This window comes from Centropristis striata, chromosome 4, assembly GCF_030273125.1.
Source record: "Centropristis striata isolate RG_2023a ecotype Rhode Island chromosome 4, C.striata_1.0, whole genome shotgun sequence".
Lineage (NCBI taxonomy): Eukaryota > Metazoa > Chordata > Actinopteri > Perciformes > Serranidae > Centropristis > Centropristis striata.
Genome location: NC_081520.1, coordinates 27,916,080 through 27,934,276, shown reverse-complemented (window position 1 = coordinate 27,934,276; position 18,197 = coordinate 27,916,080). Strand labels below are relative to the sequence as shown.

General features: G+C 38.8%; 3 protein-coding genes across 3 annotated transcripts; all 3 read left to right on the top strand.

Annotated features, from left to right (window-relative positions):
• The first annotated feature begins 414 nt into the window (after positions 1 to 414).
• Positions 415 to 1,368, top strand: LOC131970721 (olfactory receptor 2A14-like). Its single transcript, XM_059332143.1, has one exon. The coding sequence runs from the start codon at positions 415 to 417 to the stop codon at positions 1,366 to 1,368; it is 954 nt and encodes a 317-aa protein (XP_059188126.1).
• A 7,410-nt stretch (positions 1,369 to 8,778) lies between these two features.
• On the top strand, positions 8,779 to 9,735 carry LOC131970720 (olfactory receptor 11A1-like). Its single transcript, XM_059332142.1, has one exon. It carries the CDS (start codon positions 8,779 to 8,781, stop codon positions 9,733 to 9,735), a length of 957 nt encoding a protein of 318 aa, XP_059188125.1.
• A 5,860-nt stretch (positions 9,736 to 15,595) lies between these two features.
• LOC131970719 (olfactory receptor 52D1-like) lies at positions 15,596 to 16,552 on the top strand. Its single transcript, XM_059332141.1, has one exon. It carries the CDS (start codon positions 15,596 to 15,598, stop codon positions 16,550 to 16,552), a length of 957 nt encoding a protein of 318 aa, XP_059188124.1.
• Positions 16,553 to 18,197: the final 1,645 nt, after the last annotated feature.

Here is an 18,197-nt window from a genome sequence, read left to right as displayed (position 1 = left end):
ATGTGTTCAGGTTTGGGGCAGATTGGATAATGGATGCTTCTCGTCATCATCAGGAACATTTGTGCAACCACGTGTAATTCTAAATCACACACCCTCAAAATGTAACAGCATATATGACCAGTTACGTTCCAGTCTGGAGCCCAATTACTGTTGCAGGGTCTCAGAATGTGTTGATGGGCAGGCTGAGCGGACTGGCTGTGTGATTCTTCTGTTCTTAACAAGTATAAATGCAGTTGCATGTTTCTGCAGCTGACAGAAGTGACTGCAGCTTCTGCAGAGCAACAGGTGACAAACACTCTACTGTGTGTGATGTGATTTATACTTATTGAAACATTCACTGAGTGAGAGTCTCGGCTGCTTGAGAGATTGTTGTCATTTGTGCTTGTTTGTAGATACTTTTTGCCTTAAAGAATTATGTTGAATTCAACTTCATCAACTTTGTCTTATTTAGTTCTTGGAGCTTATGTGCATGTTGGGAATTTGACATACATGTATTTTATGATAACTGCAATGCTGTACGTTGTTATTGTTATTGTCAACACTTCTCTGATTGTGGTTATCTGTGTGAACAGAAGCTTACATGAACCTATGTACATTTTTCTGTGCAGCCTGTTTGTAAATGAACTGTATGGTAGTACAGGGTTGTTTCCATTCCTTCTGGTTCAGATCCTCTCTGACATTCACACTGTTTCTGTTTCTTTTTGTTTCCTGCAGATATTCTGTGTGCATACATATGTTTGTATAGAATTTAATAACTTAGCCATCATGTCTTATGACAGATATCTTGCTATCTGTTGTCCTCTGCGATATAACACATGCATGACATGTAACAAAGCAGTTATCTTTATAATTGTTATATGGTTGTACTCTATTCTGATGTTCCTGATTCCTTTTTCCTTAAATATCCGTTTGACACGTTGTGGAAATATCATAAACGGTTTATTTTGCCGTAACTACCTTGTTGTTAACTTGGCCTGTTCTGACACCAACGTGAATAATATTGTTGGACTCTTTTCTGTTCTCGTCATCTTAGTCCCTCTGTTTCCAATCCTTTTTTCTTATGTTAAAATACTAAAAGTGTGTTTTTCTGGCTCCAAACAGACAAGACAGAAAGCTGTCAGTACCTGCACACCTCACCTCGCTTCTCTGCTCAACTTTTCTTTTGCTGTCTGTTTTGAAATTATTCAGAGTAGATTTGATATGAGCAGTGTACCCAGTGAGCTGCGTATTATTCTGTCTCTGTACTTTCTCATCATACCACCACTTTTGAATCCTGTTATGTTTGGTTTGCAAATGTCAAAAATTCTGAACACATATAAAAATGTCCTCCGTTATAAACTTACAGCCTTTTGGAGAAATAAAATGTAGATATACCAACTCAGTGAATGTTTCACATTATTTGGTTTTTAAGTTTTGATTTAGAATATGTGTTTCAACATGATAGGACAAACTGCAACTGTCACTGATGTTATTTATTTATTTATTTATTTTGTTCCTTTCATGAAAGTGGACAACAAAATGTGTACAGAGACACACTCTACACCTTCATGATTAGAAAGGCGCAGCAAGAAGAAAAAATGTCTTATGTTTGTCTGCCCCCTACTTGAACAATAAAAATAAAAAAAGATGGTCTGACATCACATACAATGGATTTTCAGTAGCCTACACCAACAAAACTTTGATTATAACAAAACACATAAAACAACAAAAACAAACAAGACCAAAAACAAACAAAAAGTACATGTTATCATCTCAAAAACAAAAGACCAAAAAACATCAGTTTGAGATTCTAGTACATATTGACATTTTTTTCTGCATTTATACATTTTTTTAAAATCTATTAATGTCTGTACAACCTTTTAAATCCTGTAGTTGGGAATTCCATATTTTCACACCAACAACTGAAACACACATTTGTTTTAAAGTAGCACGAGCAACTTGGTGCTTAAAATTAAATCTTCTTCTATGATTTTCTTCTTCTGAAGTGAACACAAATAGCTTTTGCAGGTTTTCTGGTAAAACTCTGTTTCTGGCTTTGAACATAATTAACAGTGTCTGGAGTTCTATTATTTCTAAGAAAGTAAGTAAGTAAGTAAGTAAGTAAGTAAGTAAGTAAGTTATTGTAAGTTTCAATAAGCCCGATTTAATAAATAAACGATTGGTATGTTCCATAAAGTTATCTTTGTTGATGATTTGGATTGCTCTTTTCTGCAATAAGAACAAAGGCATTATATTGCTCACATATGTATTACCCCATACTTCTGCACAATAATTCAAGTAAGGCAGTATAAGTGAACAATACAAGATTCTCATTATTTTGCAATCTAAAATATACTTAACTTTGTTCAAAATGAAAATATTCTTTGACAGTTTTTTTCTTAACATATGATACATGTGATTTCCATGTCAAATTGTCATCCAATATAATACCCAAAAACTTAAACTCTGATACCTTCTCAATTTTAACTCCATCAATAGATAATGACACTTCCTCTTTACTTCTTTTAGCAAAGACCATAAACTTAGTTTTTAACAGATTTCACGATAACTTATTTACATGAAACCAAATATTAAGTTTCACCATTTCACTTTCAATATTTTCAGATAATGTTTTTAAATGATCTCCTGAGCAGAAGAAATTTGTGTCATCTGCAAACAAAACAAACCGTAACAATTTAGAAACTTCACAAATGTCATTTATATATAAAATAAAAAGTTTCGGCCCTAAAACCGAACCTTGTGGTACCCCACATTCAATCTTAAAACGTTCAGATGTATTGCCAGCAATTGCTGCCAATTGCTGTTGTAATTTCTTCTAATATTTCCATTATTGCCAGAGCAGTAGACCGATTTGTCCGAAAACCATACTGACTCTCACTCAATATATTATTTTTTTCAATAAAGTTATCTAGTTTTTGAACAAACAACTTTTCTAGCACTTTTGAAAATTGGGGAAGTAATGATACCGGTCTGTAGTTGTTAAAGCTGTGTTTATCTCCTGCTTTGAAAAGAGGAATGAACTTTGCTGTTTTCATCCTCTCTGGAAAAACACCTGTTTTAAATGAAAGATTATAAACATAACATAGTGGTTTAATAATACAGTCAATGGTAATTTTTTTTACTATTTTCATGTCTATTCCATCACTATCAGTTGACGCCTTATTTTTTGTTTTAGCTACCACAGGAGTAATTTGATTTTCACTAACCTCACCAAGAAACATTAACTGCATCACTTTATTTTCCCCTTTCCAGCTACTTTCTGTTTGACCATGATTTTTTATGATATAATTTGCCAAATTAGGCCCAACATTTACAAAAAAACAATTAAATTCATTTGCCACTTCATTCATGTTTTTAATCACCTTATTGTCCTTAATGAAGTGATTGGGTAGGTCTGTTGTTCTAGATTTGTTACCTATTGCACTGTTTAGGATGTTCCATGTACCCTTAATGTTGCTTTTATTTTCTTGTAAAATTGTATTATAATATTCCTTTTTTGCCTGTCTCAATATATTAGTTAATTTATTTATGTACACCTTATATTTCTTTTCAGCAGTCTCTGTTCTAGATTTTATGAAGTCTCTATAAAGTTTTTTTTTTTACATGCATTATGTAAGCTCTATGTTATCCAAGGTTTTTTGTTATACGTTTTATACTTACATAAAACTATTGGACAGTGTTTATCATAAAGAGCTGAATAACAGGAAATTTTCTGTATTCTTTTGCTGTAGTTCATAATTAAATGTTGCAAATACAGGTAGATGGTCACTTATATCATTTATCACAAGGCCACTATTAATGCTATTCTCCAGAACATTTGTGAAAATATTATCGATTAATGTTGCACTAGAGGAGGTTACTCTACTGGGCTTTGTAATCAGTGGGTAAAGCTACTACCGTACTGTATAATGTATCCAGAAAGTCTGAAGTTTGTTTATGTGTAGATACCTTTAAAAGGTCGATGTTAAAATCGCCACAGAGTATGAGCGATTTATTGACATTTGCATCTGTCATTAATTCATCCAGACTTTCTTTAAAAGTTTCTATATTTGATCCGGGTTTCCTGTAAACACATGCAACAACCATGTTTCTCCTTCTTTCTAATTCAATTTCCACAGCTATACACTCCATTAAATCATCAATGACAGCTGTTAAGCATTCCACTGGTCTACATTTTAAATTACTGTCAATATAAAGAGCCACACCCCCTCCACTCCTATTAGCTCTATTGCTGACATATAAATCATAACCATTCATATGCAAATCTATATCCTTCTCTTTATTTATCCATGTCTCAGATAGAGCTATCAACTTAAATTTATTTTTAAATGTGTCCAAAAATTCATTGATTTTTGTAAAATTTCTAGGTAAGCTTCTACAATTGAAATGTGTCAATGAAAAAGTCTTGTCGAGCTCAACACTATAATTAAGATATTCATCAGTATAATATCTGCAAGAGTCATTGATGTGACTAAAAACATGATTCTTTGGATCCACATTATTTTCCAAATCATAAATTCTATGTTCTGTGTATTCAGATCTTAAAAAAACATGACTCTTAAATGTATCAGTCATGAAACAAAAGTAATTTATGTCCTGTCATTTTTCTTGAAAGTTAAATTCTTACTCCACAGCACAGATTTTTAAACAAATCCCAGCAGAAAAAAATGAACAAAAGAAAAATGAAAAGAAACTTCATTATCATTTGTATTGATCCAGGTCTCTCAAATTTCTTACCACAACCACTTTACCTTGCTCTGGGGTTCCATTTAACCGAATGTACACCTTTCCATTCCTTGTCCAGGTTGCTTGGATCTTGCTTTGCTTTCTGAGGATACGGCCATTCCTTGCTATTTCAGTATTTTTCTTTGTCAGGTGCTCATTTACATACACCCCAGTGCCTTTATGTTTTTGGGCTTGCTTCAACACTTCAACCTTGTGCTTCCTATTTACAAACTTGATCACAATTGTGGGATTAGTTTTTTGTCCTTACGTGGAAAAGTGTGGCAGGCTGAGATCTGGTGACTCTCCAGGTGAATGTTTTTACTTGTCAGGAATTTAACAACTTGTTTCTCCAGGGTGTGCTGCTCCTCAGATGGTGCCTCCTCACCTTGTTGGTCACCGGCTGGGCTGGTAACCCTGGCATAGCTTCGATGTTTAGTCTCCAGTCCAGTGATTTTAAGGTCATCAGGTCGGGAGTACTGCTCCAAGTCGTCAACTCTTTGCTCCAGGAACTCAATCCTCTGGTCCCTTTGCTTGATGATTATTTTCAGTCCACGGATCTCCTCCATGAGGCCCATGAGGGTTTTTTGTTGCTTCACTACTGTACTGATTTCCTCAGACATAAAGTTGAGAGAGCTTTTTATCTCTGTCATTTCCTCTGCCAACTTTTTGATGTTAGTTGACATCTTGTTTTGAGTATAAATCACACACACACACACACACACACACACACACACACACACACACACACACACACACACACACACAAAAAGTATACTCTAGGTAGGCTCAACACTGCTCTGTTGCCAACCACCAGTTGCTCCTAGGATCCAGTCCTTGCATTCAAAACAAAAAAATCCCAAAAGTATGGATAGAAATCAATACTGTGCTCACAGCAATGATTTAATTTAGAAAGGATGGTATCTTGGTTTGGTGGTTTTTGATGGATTGTAGAAGCCCTCTGAGCAGAGAAAAACAGTGGCAGCCATCTTTCACCCTCCACCCTCAAAACCTTTGAAGACATATTTGCCCCATGGGAGGACCTGGATTAAGCAGGATTCACAAAACTCAGTAAATTATTTACATGTGACTACGTGAGTGTGGGAACGAGTACATTATGACTGGCAGGGTAAAGTGTCACCTAAGATAAGGGAACTCTCTGCTGAGTTCATTGATGCTTTCCAAAAGAATACACGACAAATGTTTGATGACTGATCAAACAGTTCATGAGTTATGAACAGGACATCAAAGTATAAAACATGCTATTTCTGTCACTGGCGGGGAGCGCTAGGTCTATGCAACAATATTGACACATGGATGTGTTCAGGTCTGCACTCCTATCAGGCATGAGAAACTATGGGCAGATTGGTTAATGTATTCTAAAGCGACAACAACTTCCTGTTTCATGGCGAATGAATTAAAATGTCTGTACAGCCAGAGAAGCACTGTTTTCACAGCATTAGACAATAGAGCCATATCAACAGCTTGAGGCTTGTGAAGCCACTTCAGAGATGGATCTGGTAAAAAAAGGCTAGGAACAGGACATCCCGATATAAATAATGTAGAAAACATCTTCACAATCTAACATGATCAACATCTCGTGGCTTCTCTGACAATATTTAAAGTAGATCTGAATGCTTGGAGCATGACATCACAATATAAAACATGTACATCACATCTTACTTCATGTTGCCAATGGGAGCAACTATGACAATGTGCCAATGTTAACACAGGTCTGGACTCTCATCATGAATCATAATTTGGGCAGATTCAGTCAACTTTGTATTCATGGTGAAACACCACACCCACATACTTTAATAACAAATTAAAGGTCTTAAGATGGTACTGCCCAAGTTTGATGTCGATCAACTTACATCTCTCGGAGGACTTTACTAAAGTACAGAGCCTGGAAATGGCCCGTAACACCCGAAAATCGCTCATTCAATCAAAGATTGCCAACATCCTGTTGGTTTTAGGTTATGGGTCCAAGAGGCATTTTGGTGCATCTCCACATGTTATATCTGCCTATTAAATTTGATTCGATTACAAAAAAGCTCGTCATTGGATTACACTACATTTAAGTTCTTAGGGGGCGCTACTGAGCTATTTTGCCACACCCAGTGGGGAAACCCTTAAAATATCTCAATTTTCACCAGACCTGACGTGTGTGCAAATCGTGACAGCTTTTTGAGTTCTTAAAGTCTTCAAAAACCGACCCTACGGTCGGTGCTTGGGCCTTAATAATTCCTTCAGCTTCAAACAAGAGGGACCAGCTCCTCGTCATCATCAGGCACTTGTACGGTGGCCCTGAAGTGCAAAACACACCAGCAATTCACGCAACACGCCAGCAATTCACACAACACGCCAGCAATTCACACAACATGCCAGCAATTCACCACAACACGCCAGCATTTCACCACAAAACACCAGCAATTCATCAAAATGGAAAGGGTGGGCGTCCCGGTGGCTCACACCGGTAGAGCGCTGACCATGTATGCCGTGTGCTGCGGCGGAGCCGGGTTCGAATCCGGCCTGAGCTCCCTTTGCCGCGTGTCTTCCCCTCTATCACCCCCTTTCTATCTCTCACTATCAATAAAGCAACAAAATGCCAAAAAAAATAATCTTTAAAAAAAAAAATGGAAAGGGTAGGTACATATTGGACAATGATCCTCCTCCTGATTGGTTCCTGCCGTCATAGTGCGCCCGTATTGTGATATTTATGGTAAATTCATTGAGCCGGTTCAGAGCGAGCTGACATGAAGGATAAACACTTTACTGTAATTCATTCTCACTTTGCAGTATAAAACTCTTACCTGCAGAGAGGACATGAAGTGTTCACTTTACATGGACACTCCACGTGATACAATCAAATTGCGTTGCGCCAAAAATGTATTTCTTGTGTCTGCGAAATTCACAATACAATGCCCTTGTATATTCATTCATTCATTATCCTTCTCCGCTTATCCGGACTCGGGCCGCGGGTGGCTGGAGCCGATCCCAACTGACGTTGGGCGAGAGGCAAGGTATACCCTGAGCGGGAGCCGCTGAACTGGTGACCCTCTTGCTGTGAGGCAAGAGTGCTAACCACCACACCACCGTGTAGCCCAGTAAATATTACATTATATTAAAAAATAATCTGTTTCCGATCAATAATTCCAGTCTAACACCGGAGGATCTTGGGTATCGTCTCACTCACAAACTTACAGAATGTGTCACTGTTGAATATCAGAATAAAATGCCTTTGGATATTTACTTTACAGTAATTATCCAAGCGCATTTTATTATGAATTTGGCCGACACAACAAATACATTTTCGCAATTTGCTTATATCACGTGGTGTATCCATGTAAAGTTAATACTTCATCTCCTCTCTGCAGGTAAGAGTTTTATACTGCAAAATGAAAAAGAATGACAGTAAAGTGTTTATCCTTCATGTCAGCTCTCTCCGAACAAGCTTTATGAATTTACCATGAATATCAAAATACAGGCGCACTACATACGGGCGACTGGTTTGACTATGGAGAAGCGAATGACGGCAAGAACCAATCAGGAGGAGGATCAATGTCCAATATGTACCTACCCTTTCCGTTTTGATGAAATGCTGGCGCGTTGTGTGAATTGCTGGTGTGTTGTGTGAATTGCTGGTGTGGTTTGCACTTCAGGGCCACCGTACACTTGCATTTGTTCGACCATGTGTAATTCTAAATCATAAACCTTTAAAAAGTAACCACATATATGACCTCTTAAGTTCCAGTCTGGAGCCCCGTGACCGTTGCAAGGTCTCAGAATGTGTTGATGGGCAGGCTGAGCGGACTGGCTGTGTGATTCTTCTGTTCTTAGAAGGTATAAATGCAGCGGCATGTTTCTGCAGCTGACAGAAGTAGTTGCAGCTTCTGCAGAGCAACAGGTGACAAACACTCTACTGTGTGTGATGTGCTCAAGTTTCATTTACAGGTTCCTACATTCAGTGAAGGAGAAGGCGAATGGGTAGTCTCAGTTGTTTAAGAGGATTTTATTATTTTGCTCAGTTGTATTCATTTTTGTCCTGAAATAATTATGATGAATTCAACTCAGTCAGTGTTTTCATATTTCATTCTGGGTGGTTATAAGGATTTAAGAACTTTAAGATATTTTTATTTCATGGTAACTACATTTTTGTACAGTATCATTGTTTGTGCCAACCTTTTGCTGATTGTGGTTATCTGTGTGAACAGAAGCTTACATGAACCTATGTACATTTTTCTGTGCAGCCTGTTTGTAAATGAACTGTATGGTAGTACAGGGTTGTTTCCATTCCTTCTGGTTCAGATCCTCTCTGACATTCACACTGTTTCTGTTTCTTTTTGTTTCCTGCAGATTTTCTGTTTGCATACATATGCATGTATAGAAATATGTAACTTAGCCGTCATGTCTTATGACAGATATCTTGCTATCTGTCGTCCTCTGCAATATAACACACGTATGACATGTAACAAAGCAGTTATCTTTGCAATTGCTGTATGGTTGCACTGTTTTGTGAAGTTCCTGATTACTTTATCCTTAAACATCAGTTTGACACGTTGTGGAAACATCATAAACAGTTTGTTTTGCCGTAACTACCTTGTTGTTAAGTTGGCCTGTTCTGACCCCAAAGTGAATAATATTTATGGACTCTTTGGTACTGTTAACACCATTTTAATTCCTCTGCTTCCAATCTGTTTTTCCTACATAAAAATTCTCAAAATCTGTTATGCTGGTTCCAAACAGACAAGACAGAAAGCTGTCAGTACCTGCACACCTCAGCTCGCTTCTCTGCTCAACTTTTCTTTCGGGTGTTTATTTGAAGTAATCCAGAGTAGATTTGATATGAGCAGTGTACCCAGTATGCTGCGTATTATTCTGTTACTGTACTTTGTCATCATACAGCCAGTTTTGAGTCCTGTTATGTTTGGATTGCAATTGTCAAAAATACGAAACACTTGTAAACATGTCCTCTGTTACAAAAGGTTGGCTGTTCACGGACATAAAATGTAGATGACGTTAAGAAAAATGTCACTAAATGTTTTATTGTATTTAGTTTTAAAGTGTCGACTTTGCAAAATGTGTTTCAACATAATGAGGGGAAAAAAGCAACCTTAACTAATTTTTGTGGGATGTGATGAAGTGGAATAAAGTTCCAGTAATTCATTTAAAAACACTTGCCATGAGCTCAGAGAGTAGCTCTTTCTTGTCCAGATACTGATTCACAGGAGAGCAAACACCAAAGCAAAAGCCCTGTGTAAACATGATAATTCTGTGTGCTGTGATGGTGCTGTGTGGGTTTGCAGTGTCAGACCATGTCCCTGATGAGGCCTCTCCTTTGATTTTAATCAAAGTTAGGTACCCAGTGAGAGCTCTCATCGTCATTAAAATGATGGAAAGATGTAAGCTATTTTAGAAAGATCAGGAGATTGTGAAATTTACATTGTTTGAATTACAAATTACTGCTGCACAGGGCCAGATGTACCAGACTCTTTGTGCACCAAGAGATGCATATTATTTGTTTTTTAAGTGGCCATATTCACAATAACAACAAAAAGGTCTACTTAAAAAATACTGATGTTGTTATCAAAACTTGGGGAGAAGTCCCTAGTTGGGGAAAACATACTGCAGTTGTAGCTCTTTTCACAACGACAACACAGGGTGGCCCTTTGAAACGGGCGTTTATTGAGAATGTCTCATCTTTCTTAATAATTCCTCACTTCTCACGCTGTAAGAACTGCATTAAAATCAAGTGCAAATTAAAGAAATTAAATTACATAGTTTCATATGCAAAATGAACTTAACGACAATAATGTGAGAGGCATTAAACTTGCACAAATACCTTGTTGGTTGCTTGTCATGAAAGAGTTTCTTAAAGTCGTCAACAGTATTTCAAAGTGCATTAAACCATCAGCTCCACATGTTAGCTTTCCATTCAGCTTATTAGCAATGTGAGTTAGCTCATGCGTGCACATTTATTTCACAACACAAAACAGGAACAGGAAACTTAGTTCCACTACAGTACAAAATAAAATGTAAACTTAAAAATAATTCACTTATGGCTTATTTATAGGACAGCAAATTCTTGAATCTTAAATTATTGATTAGATTTTAACCACTTTAACCTTACATCAAATAATTATTTATGTATTTATTACATTAAATTATGAATTCCCAAATGATGCTCAGTGCATTTATGCAACAGTACTTACAGCAGTTATAAAATGAAGGTGTCAGCTCCGTGCAGCTGCAGAGTCACAGCACAGAGCACTGCCAGAAGCAAGCTGGGACCTTATGTGCAATGCAGTATTCATGTATCCACAATACTGGGGTTACTACGACCCAAATGTTTCTGATGATAGAGTAAGAAACAGTCGTCCCCAGGCAGAGAGTACATTCTTTGAAGACATATTTGCCCCACTGGAGGGCCCGGACTAAAGGGGATCCACAAAACTCTCTTTTAACTACTCATTAAAAATAAAAGGGTAACATGGAACCTGGAGAACCTTGTCCAAACTCGAACCAAGCCCAGAAGTGACAACATCAGTGGGGGCAAGAGTGCCTTATTACCCCTTTTTGACCAAAGAAGTTTCAGTGCCGTTTTGGAGCCAGTGCTGGTTCTGGTTCGCATTTGGTTCAACTTGCGAACCAGCTCTGAACCTGTTTGCTTTTCTACAGAGAGCCACGTCATTATGTCACTGTTAACATCTGTATATTCTCCGCCCTCTTGGCAAATATAATAACAGCAGACTACATGTCTCTACAGCACATCTGCTGCTCATCTTCATCACTATGGACGGCGAATACATTCTTATTAACACTGAATGAAAGATGTTAATGTTGGACCTTGTTGTAAGCTAACGCTAGCCAGCTAACGTCAGCATGGTAGCATTCGCCTGCTAACATTAGCATGCTACCCGTATCTATCATATTGCAGTTAAACAAAGCAAATAAATGAATGGTACATGCTTTAGTTGGTCTCTCTCAACGGCATCGAGTTGGTCTTGGTCTTGCTAGCCCGCTATTGTTAGCATGCTAGCGATCGCTAGCTAACATATGCAGTATCGGTGGCCCTCTAACGTTAGCATGCAAGCTTGCCCATATCAATCACACTGCAGTGAAACAAATCAAATAAATGAATGATACACTTTTTAGTTGGTCTCTCTCAAGGCACAGAGTTGGTCTTGTTGGTCAAATAGCCCAGCCCCCAGCCCCTGATGTAAGCGGCTTGCAGTTCAAGGCCAGCAAAGAGTTGGTGCCGCTGTGGAATTGGTTTTCCCGGCTGGGAAACGACTCTTTGGTGGTGGAAAACCAAAGAACCGTTTGCAATTGGGCACTGGCCAGGAACCGGCCAGGAACCGTCTCTGGTTGAAAAGTTCTATATGAGTTGCAGGGTAAAGTGTCACCTAAGATAAGGGAACTCTCTGCTGAGTCCATAGATGCTTTCCAAAAGAATACACGACAAATGTTTGGTGACTGATCAAACAGTTCATGAGTTATGAGCAGGACATCAAAGTATAAAACATGCTATTTCTGTCACTGGCGGGGAGTGCTAGGTCTATGCATCAATATTGACACATGGATGTGTTCAGGGGCCTCATGTATCAAAGAGTGCGTAGCTTTCATACTGAAAGATGGCGTACTCCCAAAACTAGAAAAGTATGTACGCAAACTCACCTCCACATGTATCAAACTGTGCTTACGCCAGGTTCAGCGCATCTTTCCGTGATACATCCCAACCAGCGTGGAACTGAGCGCACGTGCACGAGCCACCAACCACGCCCCGGCTCCTCCCCAAAATGAATACGCAGATGACATGCAAATGACTGTAAATCGCCGGCATGCCCACTGATTATCGACAAAACAATGGCAAATCAACTTACTGGCGCTGCGCGCGAGGTGGACGTGGTGATCTCCGGGGTGGAGGCAGGAAAATAAGCTTTTTGGTGCCTCAGCTCTGGGATCAGCAACAAGATGTCACTGTGGTTGTTAACGCAGCCGGATCAGAGACCTGCACCATGGCAGAAGGGTCCGTCAACAGACGCTCCTTCTAAACTCCACCGTTATTGAGTTTGGTTAGAGCCGCTAAAGCTGCCAGTGTGTAATGCTGCCATGATCATTTTTTCGCATCAGTTTATAAGCCACACTTAACTTTTTGTCCCAATTAAACATCACATACGGGATCAAATATGCACCACACCTGACTTATTCTGAAAGGATTTCCAACACATGTTTTTTCTCCGGGGAGAGGGATCTGTGCGTCATGGATCGCTGTACACCTGCAGCGTTAACATCTCCATGTTAAACCAAAGGGGAAACGGCCGGCGATCGGCACTTTGACACAGTAATTAAGGCAGGTTAACTGTGAAAAATGTATGCACTCCATAATCAGAATCCAAAGAGCTTTATTGATCTCCGGAGGGAAATTCGGTATATATAAAATAGTGGAAATAGCAGAATATATAGACTTAAGAAAATATACAATCTGAACATCAAAACATATACTTCAACATACTATCATTGCACAAGTAAGCAGCACTACGCAGGTGAAGTCTAAAATATGATAATAGATGAAAAAAAATCATCTATCCCCTCATATTTAGAACGGGTTATTGATGGTGGAAAACGGCATTTTCCCTCCATTTTCCGAGAGCTATGAAATATAAAAATAATGCCAGTTGTGTGTAGTATGAGTTTAGACATGAAACACGTTTTAAATAGAGCATAAAAGACAGTAGTTTCTGCCAAACAAAAGTTTGCAGTGCCACCGCACATTCTCATGGCACCTCGAAAGGTTGCGGAGCGGTCCGCACATTCTCACGGCAAGTTCACTTTTCATACATGTGCCGTGTGCGGAAAAAACAGCGTATGCAATGTTTTTGTGCGTACGCAGCGTTGATACATGAGGCCCCAGGTCTGCACTCCTATCAGGCATGACAAATTATGGGCAGATTGGTTAATGTATTCTAAGGCCCCGTTTACACAAGGACGGTGAGGTTTTTGGGGCTTAAAAACGCAAAAATCTGAAACCACCTTCCAAAGTGGAAAAGTTGAATACGCTCTGCCGTAGCGTGTCCGTCTACACTGACAAGACTTTGCTCAGATCTGCTTACGTCACATCCACATTTACGTCACATACATGCCCCAGTACAGGAAAGTAAACAAACATGTGGGATTATTTCCATGCGTCGGACCTTCAAGCTGCTCTGGCAGCTCTAATAAACTTACAGGAGTCTTTCCACCAAATGTACAGGATTTGTACAGATAGCATTAGTGAACAGAGAAGGATCTGTAATTACCTCTATCACATTTTGGATGCACTGATTGGTCGGAGGCGAGCCAGACGGCTTTGGACCTGGGAGATCTAGTGGATGGTGGATAACTTTGTGGAAGGAGTATGTGATGAAAATACGTGGTGTGAAAACTTCCACATGCCCAAAGATGCTCTTATCGCTTTAAGTGATGCCTGGCATGCATACAATCCAATTCCACACACTTTTGTGTATGCACGCAGATTTTCTCCCGAAAACGCTCGTCTAAACGCAGAATAAAAAGTGAAGACGCAACGCCACTTTTGCGTCTTCTGTTCAGACCGTCATCATGTAAACGTAGCCTAAAGCGACAACAACTTCCTGTTTCATGGCGAATGAATTAAAATGTCTGTGCAGCCAGAGAAGCACTGTTTTTACAACATTAGACATTAGAGCTATATCAACAGCTTGAGGCCTGTGAAGCCACTTCAGAGATGGATCTGGTGAAAAGGCTAGTAACAGGACATCCCGATATAAATAATGTAGAAAACATCTTCACAATCAAACATGATCAACATCTTGTGGCTTCCCTAACAATATTTAAAGTCGATCTGAATGCTTGGAGCATGACATCACAATATAAAACATGTACATCACATCTTACATCATGTTGCCAATGGGAGCAACTATGGCAATGTGCCAATGTTAACATGTTAATGTGTTCAGGTCTGGACTCTCATCATGAATCATAAATTTGGCGCAGATTTACAATGTATGCTCAATTTACAACAACTTTGTATTCATGGTGAAACACTACACCCACATACTTTAATAACAAATTAAAGGTCATAAGATGGTACCGCCCAAGTTTGATGTCGATCAGCTTACATCTCTCGGAGGACTTTACTAAAGTACAGAGCCTGGAAATGGCCCGTAACAGCCTAAAATTGCTCATTTAATTCAAGATTGCCAACATCCTGTTGGTTTTAGGTTATGGGTCCAAGAGGCATTTTGGTGCATGTCAACATGTTACATCTGCCTATTAAATTTGATTTGATTACATAAAAGCTCGTCATTTGGATTACACTACGTTTAAGCTCTTAGCTCTAAAATATGTCAATTTTCACCAGACCTGACGCGTGTGCAAATTGTGACAGCTTTTTGAGTTCTTAAAGTCTTCAAAAACCGACCCTTGGTCGGTGCTTGGGCCTTCATAATTCCTTCAGTTTCAAACAAGAGGGACCAGCTCCTCGTCATCATCAGGCACTTGCATTTGTTCAACCACGTGTAATTCTGAACCACAAACCTTTAAAAAGTAACCACATATATGACCAGTCCAGTCTGGAGCCCAATGACTGCTGCAGGATCTCAGAATGTGTTGATGGGCAGGCTGAGCGGACTGGCTGTGTGATTGTTCTGTTCTTAACAAGTATAAATGCAGTTGCATGTTTCTGCAGCTGACAGAAGTGACTGCAGCTTCTGCAGAGCAACAGGTGACAAACACTCTACTGTGTGTGATGTGATTTAAACTTATTGAAACATTCACTGAGTGAGATTTTTGGCTGTTTGAGAGATTGTTGTCATTTCTGCTTGTTTGTAGATACTTTTAACCTGAAATAATTATGTTGAATTCAACTTCATCAACTTTGTCTAATCTAGTTCTTGGAGCTTATTTGCATGTTGGAAAGTTAAAGTACATATATTTTATGATAACTGCAATGTTTTACATTGTTATTTTTATTGTCAACACTTCTCTGATTGTGGTTATCTGTGTGAACAGAAGCTTACATGAACCTATGTACATTTTTCTGTGCAGCCTGTTTGTAAATGAACTGTATGGTAGTACAGGGTTGTTTCCATTCCTTCTGGTTCAGATCCTCTCTGACATTCACACTGTTTCTGCTTCTTTTTGTTTCCTGCAGATATTCTGTGTGCACACATATGTTTGTATAGAATTTAATAACTTAGCCATCATGTCTTATGACAGATATCTTGCTATCTGTTGTCCTCTGCGATATAACACACGCATGACATGTAACAAAGCAGTTATCTTTATAATTGTTATATGGTTGTACTCTGTTCTGATGTTCCTGATTCCTTTTTCCTTAAACATCCGTTTGACACGTTGTGGAAATATCATAAACGGTTTATTTTGCCGTAACTACCTTGTTGTTAACTTGGCCTGTTCTGACACCGAAGTGAATAATATCTATGGACTCTTTGGTACTGTTCTCGCCATCTTAGTCCCTCTGCTTCCAATCCTTTTTTCTTATGTTAAAATACTAAAAGTGTGTTTTTCTGGCTCCAAACAGACAAGACAGAAAGCTGTCAGTACCTGCACACCTCACCTCGCTTCTCTGCTCAACTTTTCTTTTGCTGCCTGTTTTGAAATTATTCAGAGTAGATTTGATATGAGCAGTGTACCCAGTGAGCTGCGTATTATTCTGTCTCTGTACTTTCTCATCATGCCACCACTTTTGAATCCTGTCATGTTTGGTTTGCAAATGTCAAAAATTCTGAACACATTTAAACATGTCCTATGTTATAAACTTACAGCCTTTTGGAGAAATAAAATGTAGATATACCAACTCAGTGAATGTTTCACATTATTTGCTTTTTGAAGTTTTGATTTTAGAATATGTGTTCCAACATGATAGGACAAACTGCAACTGTCACTGATGTTCAAAACCTTCGAAGACATTTTTGCCCCATGGGAGGACCTGGATTAAGCAGGATTCACAAAACTCAGTAAATTATTTACATGAAAACTGGAGAACCTCTTCCAAACTCAAACCAAGCCCACAAGTGACTACGTGAGTGTGGGAATGAGTACATTATGACTGGCAGGCTAAAGTGTCACCTAAGATAAGGGAACTCTCTGCTGAGTTCATTGATGCTTTCCAAAAGAATACACGACAAATGTTTGATGACTGATCAAAAAGTTCATGAGTTATGAGCAGGACATCAAAGTATAAAACATGCTATTTCTGTCACTGGCGGGGAGAGCTAGATCTATGCAACAATATTGACACATGGATGTGTTCAGGTCTGCACTCCTATCAGGCATGAGAAACTATGGGCAGATTGGTTAATGTATTCTAAAGCGACAACAACTTCCTGTTTCATGGCGAATGAATTAAAATGTCTGTGCAGCCAGAGAAGCACTGTTTTCACAGCATTAGACAATAGAGCCATATCAACAGCTTGAGGCTTGTGAAGCCACTTCAGAGATGGATCTGGTAAAAAAAAAAGGCTAGTAACAGGACATCCCAATATAAATAATGTAGAAAACATTTTCACAATCAAACATGATCAACATCTCGTGGCTTCTCTGACAATATTTAAAGTAGATCTGAATGCTTGGAGCATGACATCACAATATAAATCATGTACATCAAATCTTACTTCATGTTGCCAATGGGAGCAACTATGACAATGTGCCAATGTTAACATGTTAATGTGTTCAGGTCTGGACTCTCATCATGAATCATAAATTTGGGGCAGATTTGCAATGTATGCTCAATTTACAACAACTTTGTATTCATGGTGAAACACCACACCCACATACTTTAATAACAAATTAAAGGTCTTAAGATGGTACCGCCCAAGTTTGATGTCGATCAGCTTACATCTCTCGGAGGACTTTACTAAAGTACAGAGCCTGGAAATGGCCTGTAACACCCTAAAATTGCTCATCCAATTCAAGATTGCCAACATCCTGTTGGTTTTAGGTTATGGGTCCAAGAGGCATTTTGGTGCATGTCAACATGTTACATCTGCCTATTAAATTTGATTCGATTACATAAAAGCTCGTCATTGGATTACACTATGTTTAAGTTCTTAGGGGGCGCTACTGAGCTATTTTGCCACACCCAGTGGGGAAACCCCTAAAATATCTAGATTTTCACCAGACCTGACACGTGTGCAAATTGTTACAGCTTTTTGAGTTCTTAAAGTCTTCAAAAACCGACCCTTGGTGGGTGCTTGGGCCTTCATAATTCCTTCAGTTTCAAACAAGAGGGACCAGCTCCTCGTCATCATCAGGCACTTGCATTTGTTCGACCACATGTAATTCTAAACCACAAACCTTTAAAAAGTAACCACATATATGACCAGATAGGTTCCAGTCTGGAGCCCAATGACTGTTGCAGGGTCTCAGAATGTGTTGATGGGCAGGTTGAGCGGACTGGCTGTGTGATTGTTCTGTTCTGAAAAGGTATAAAG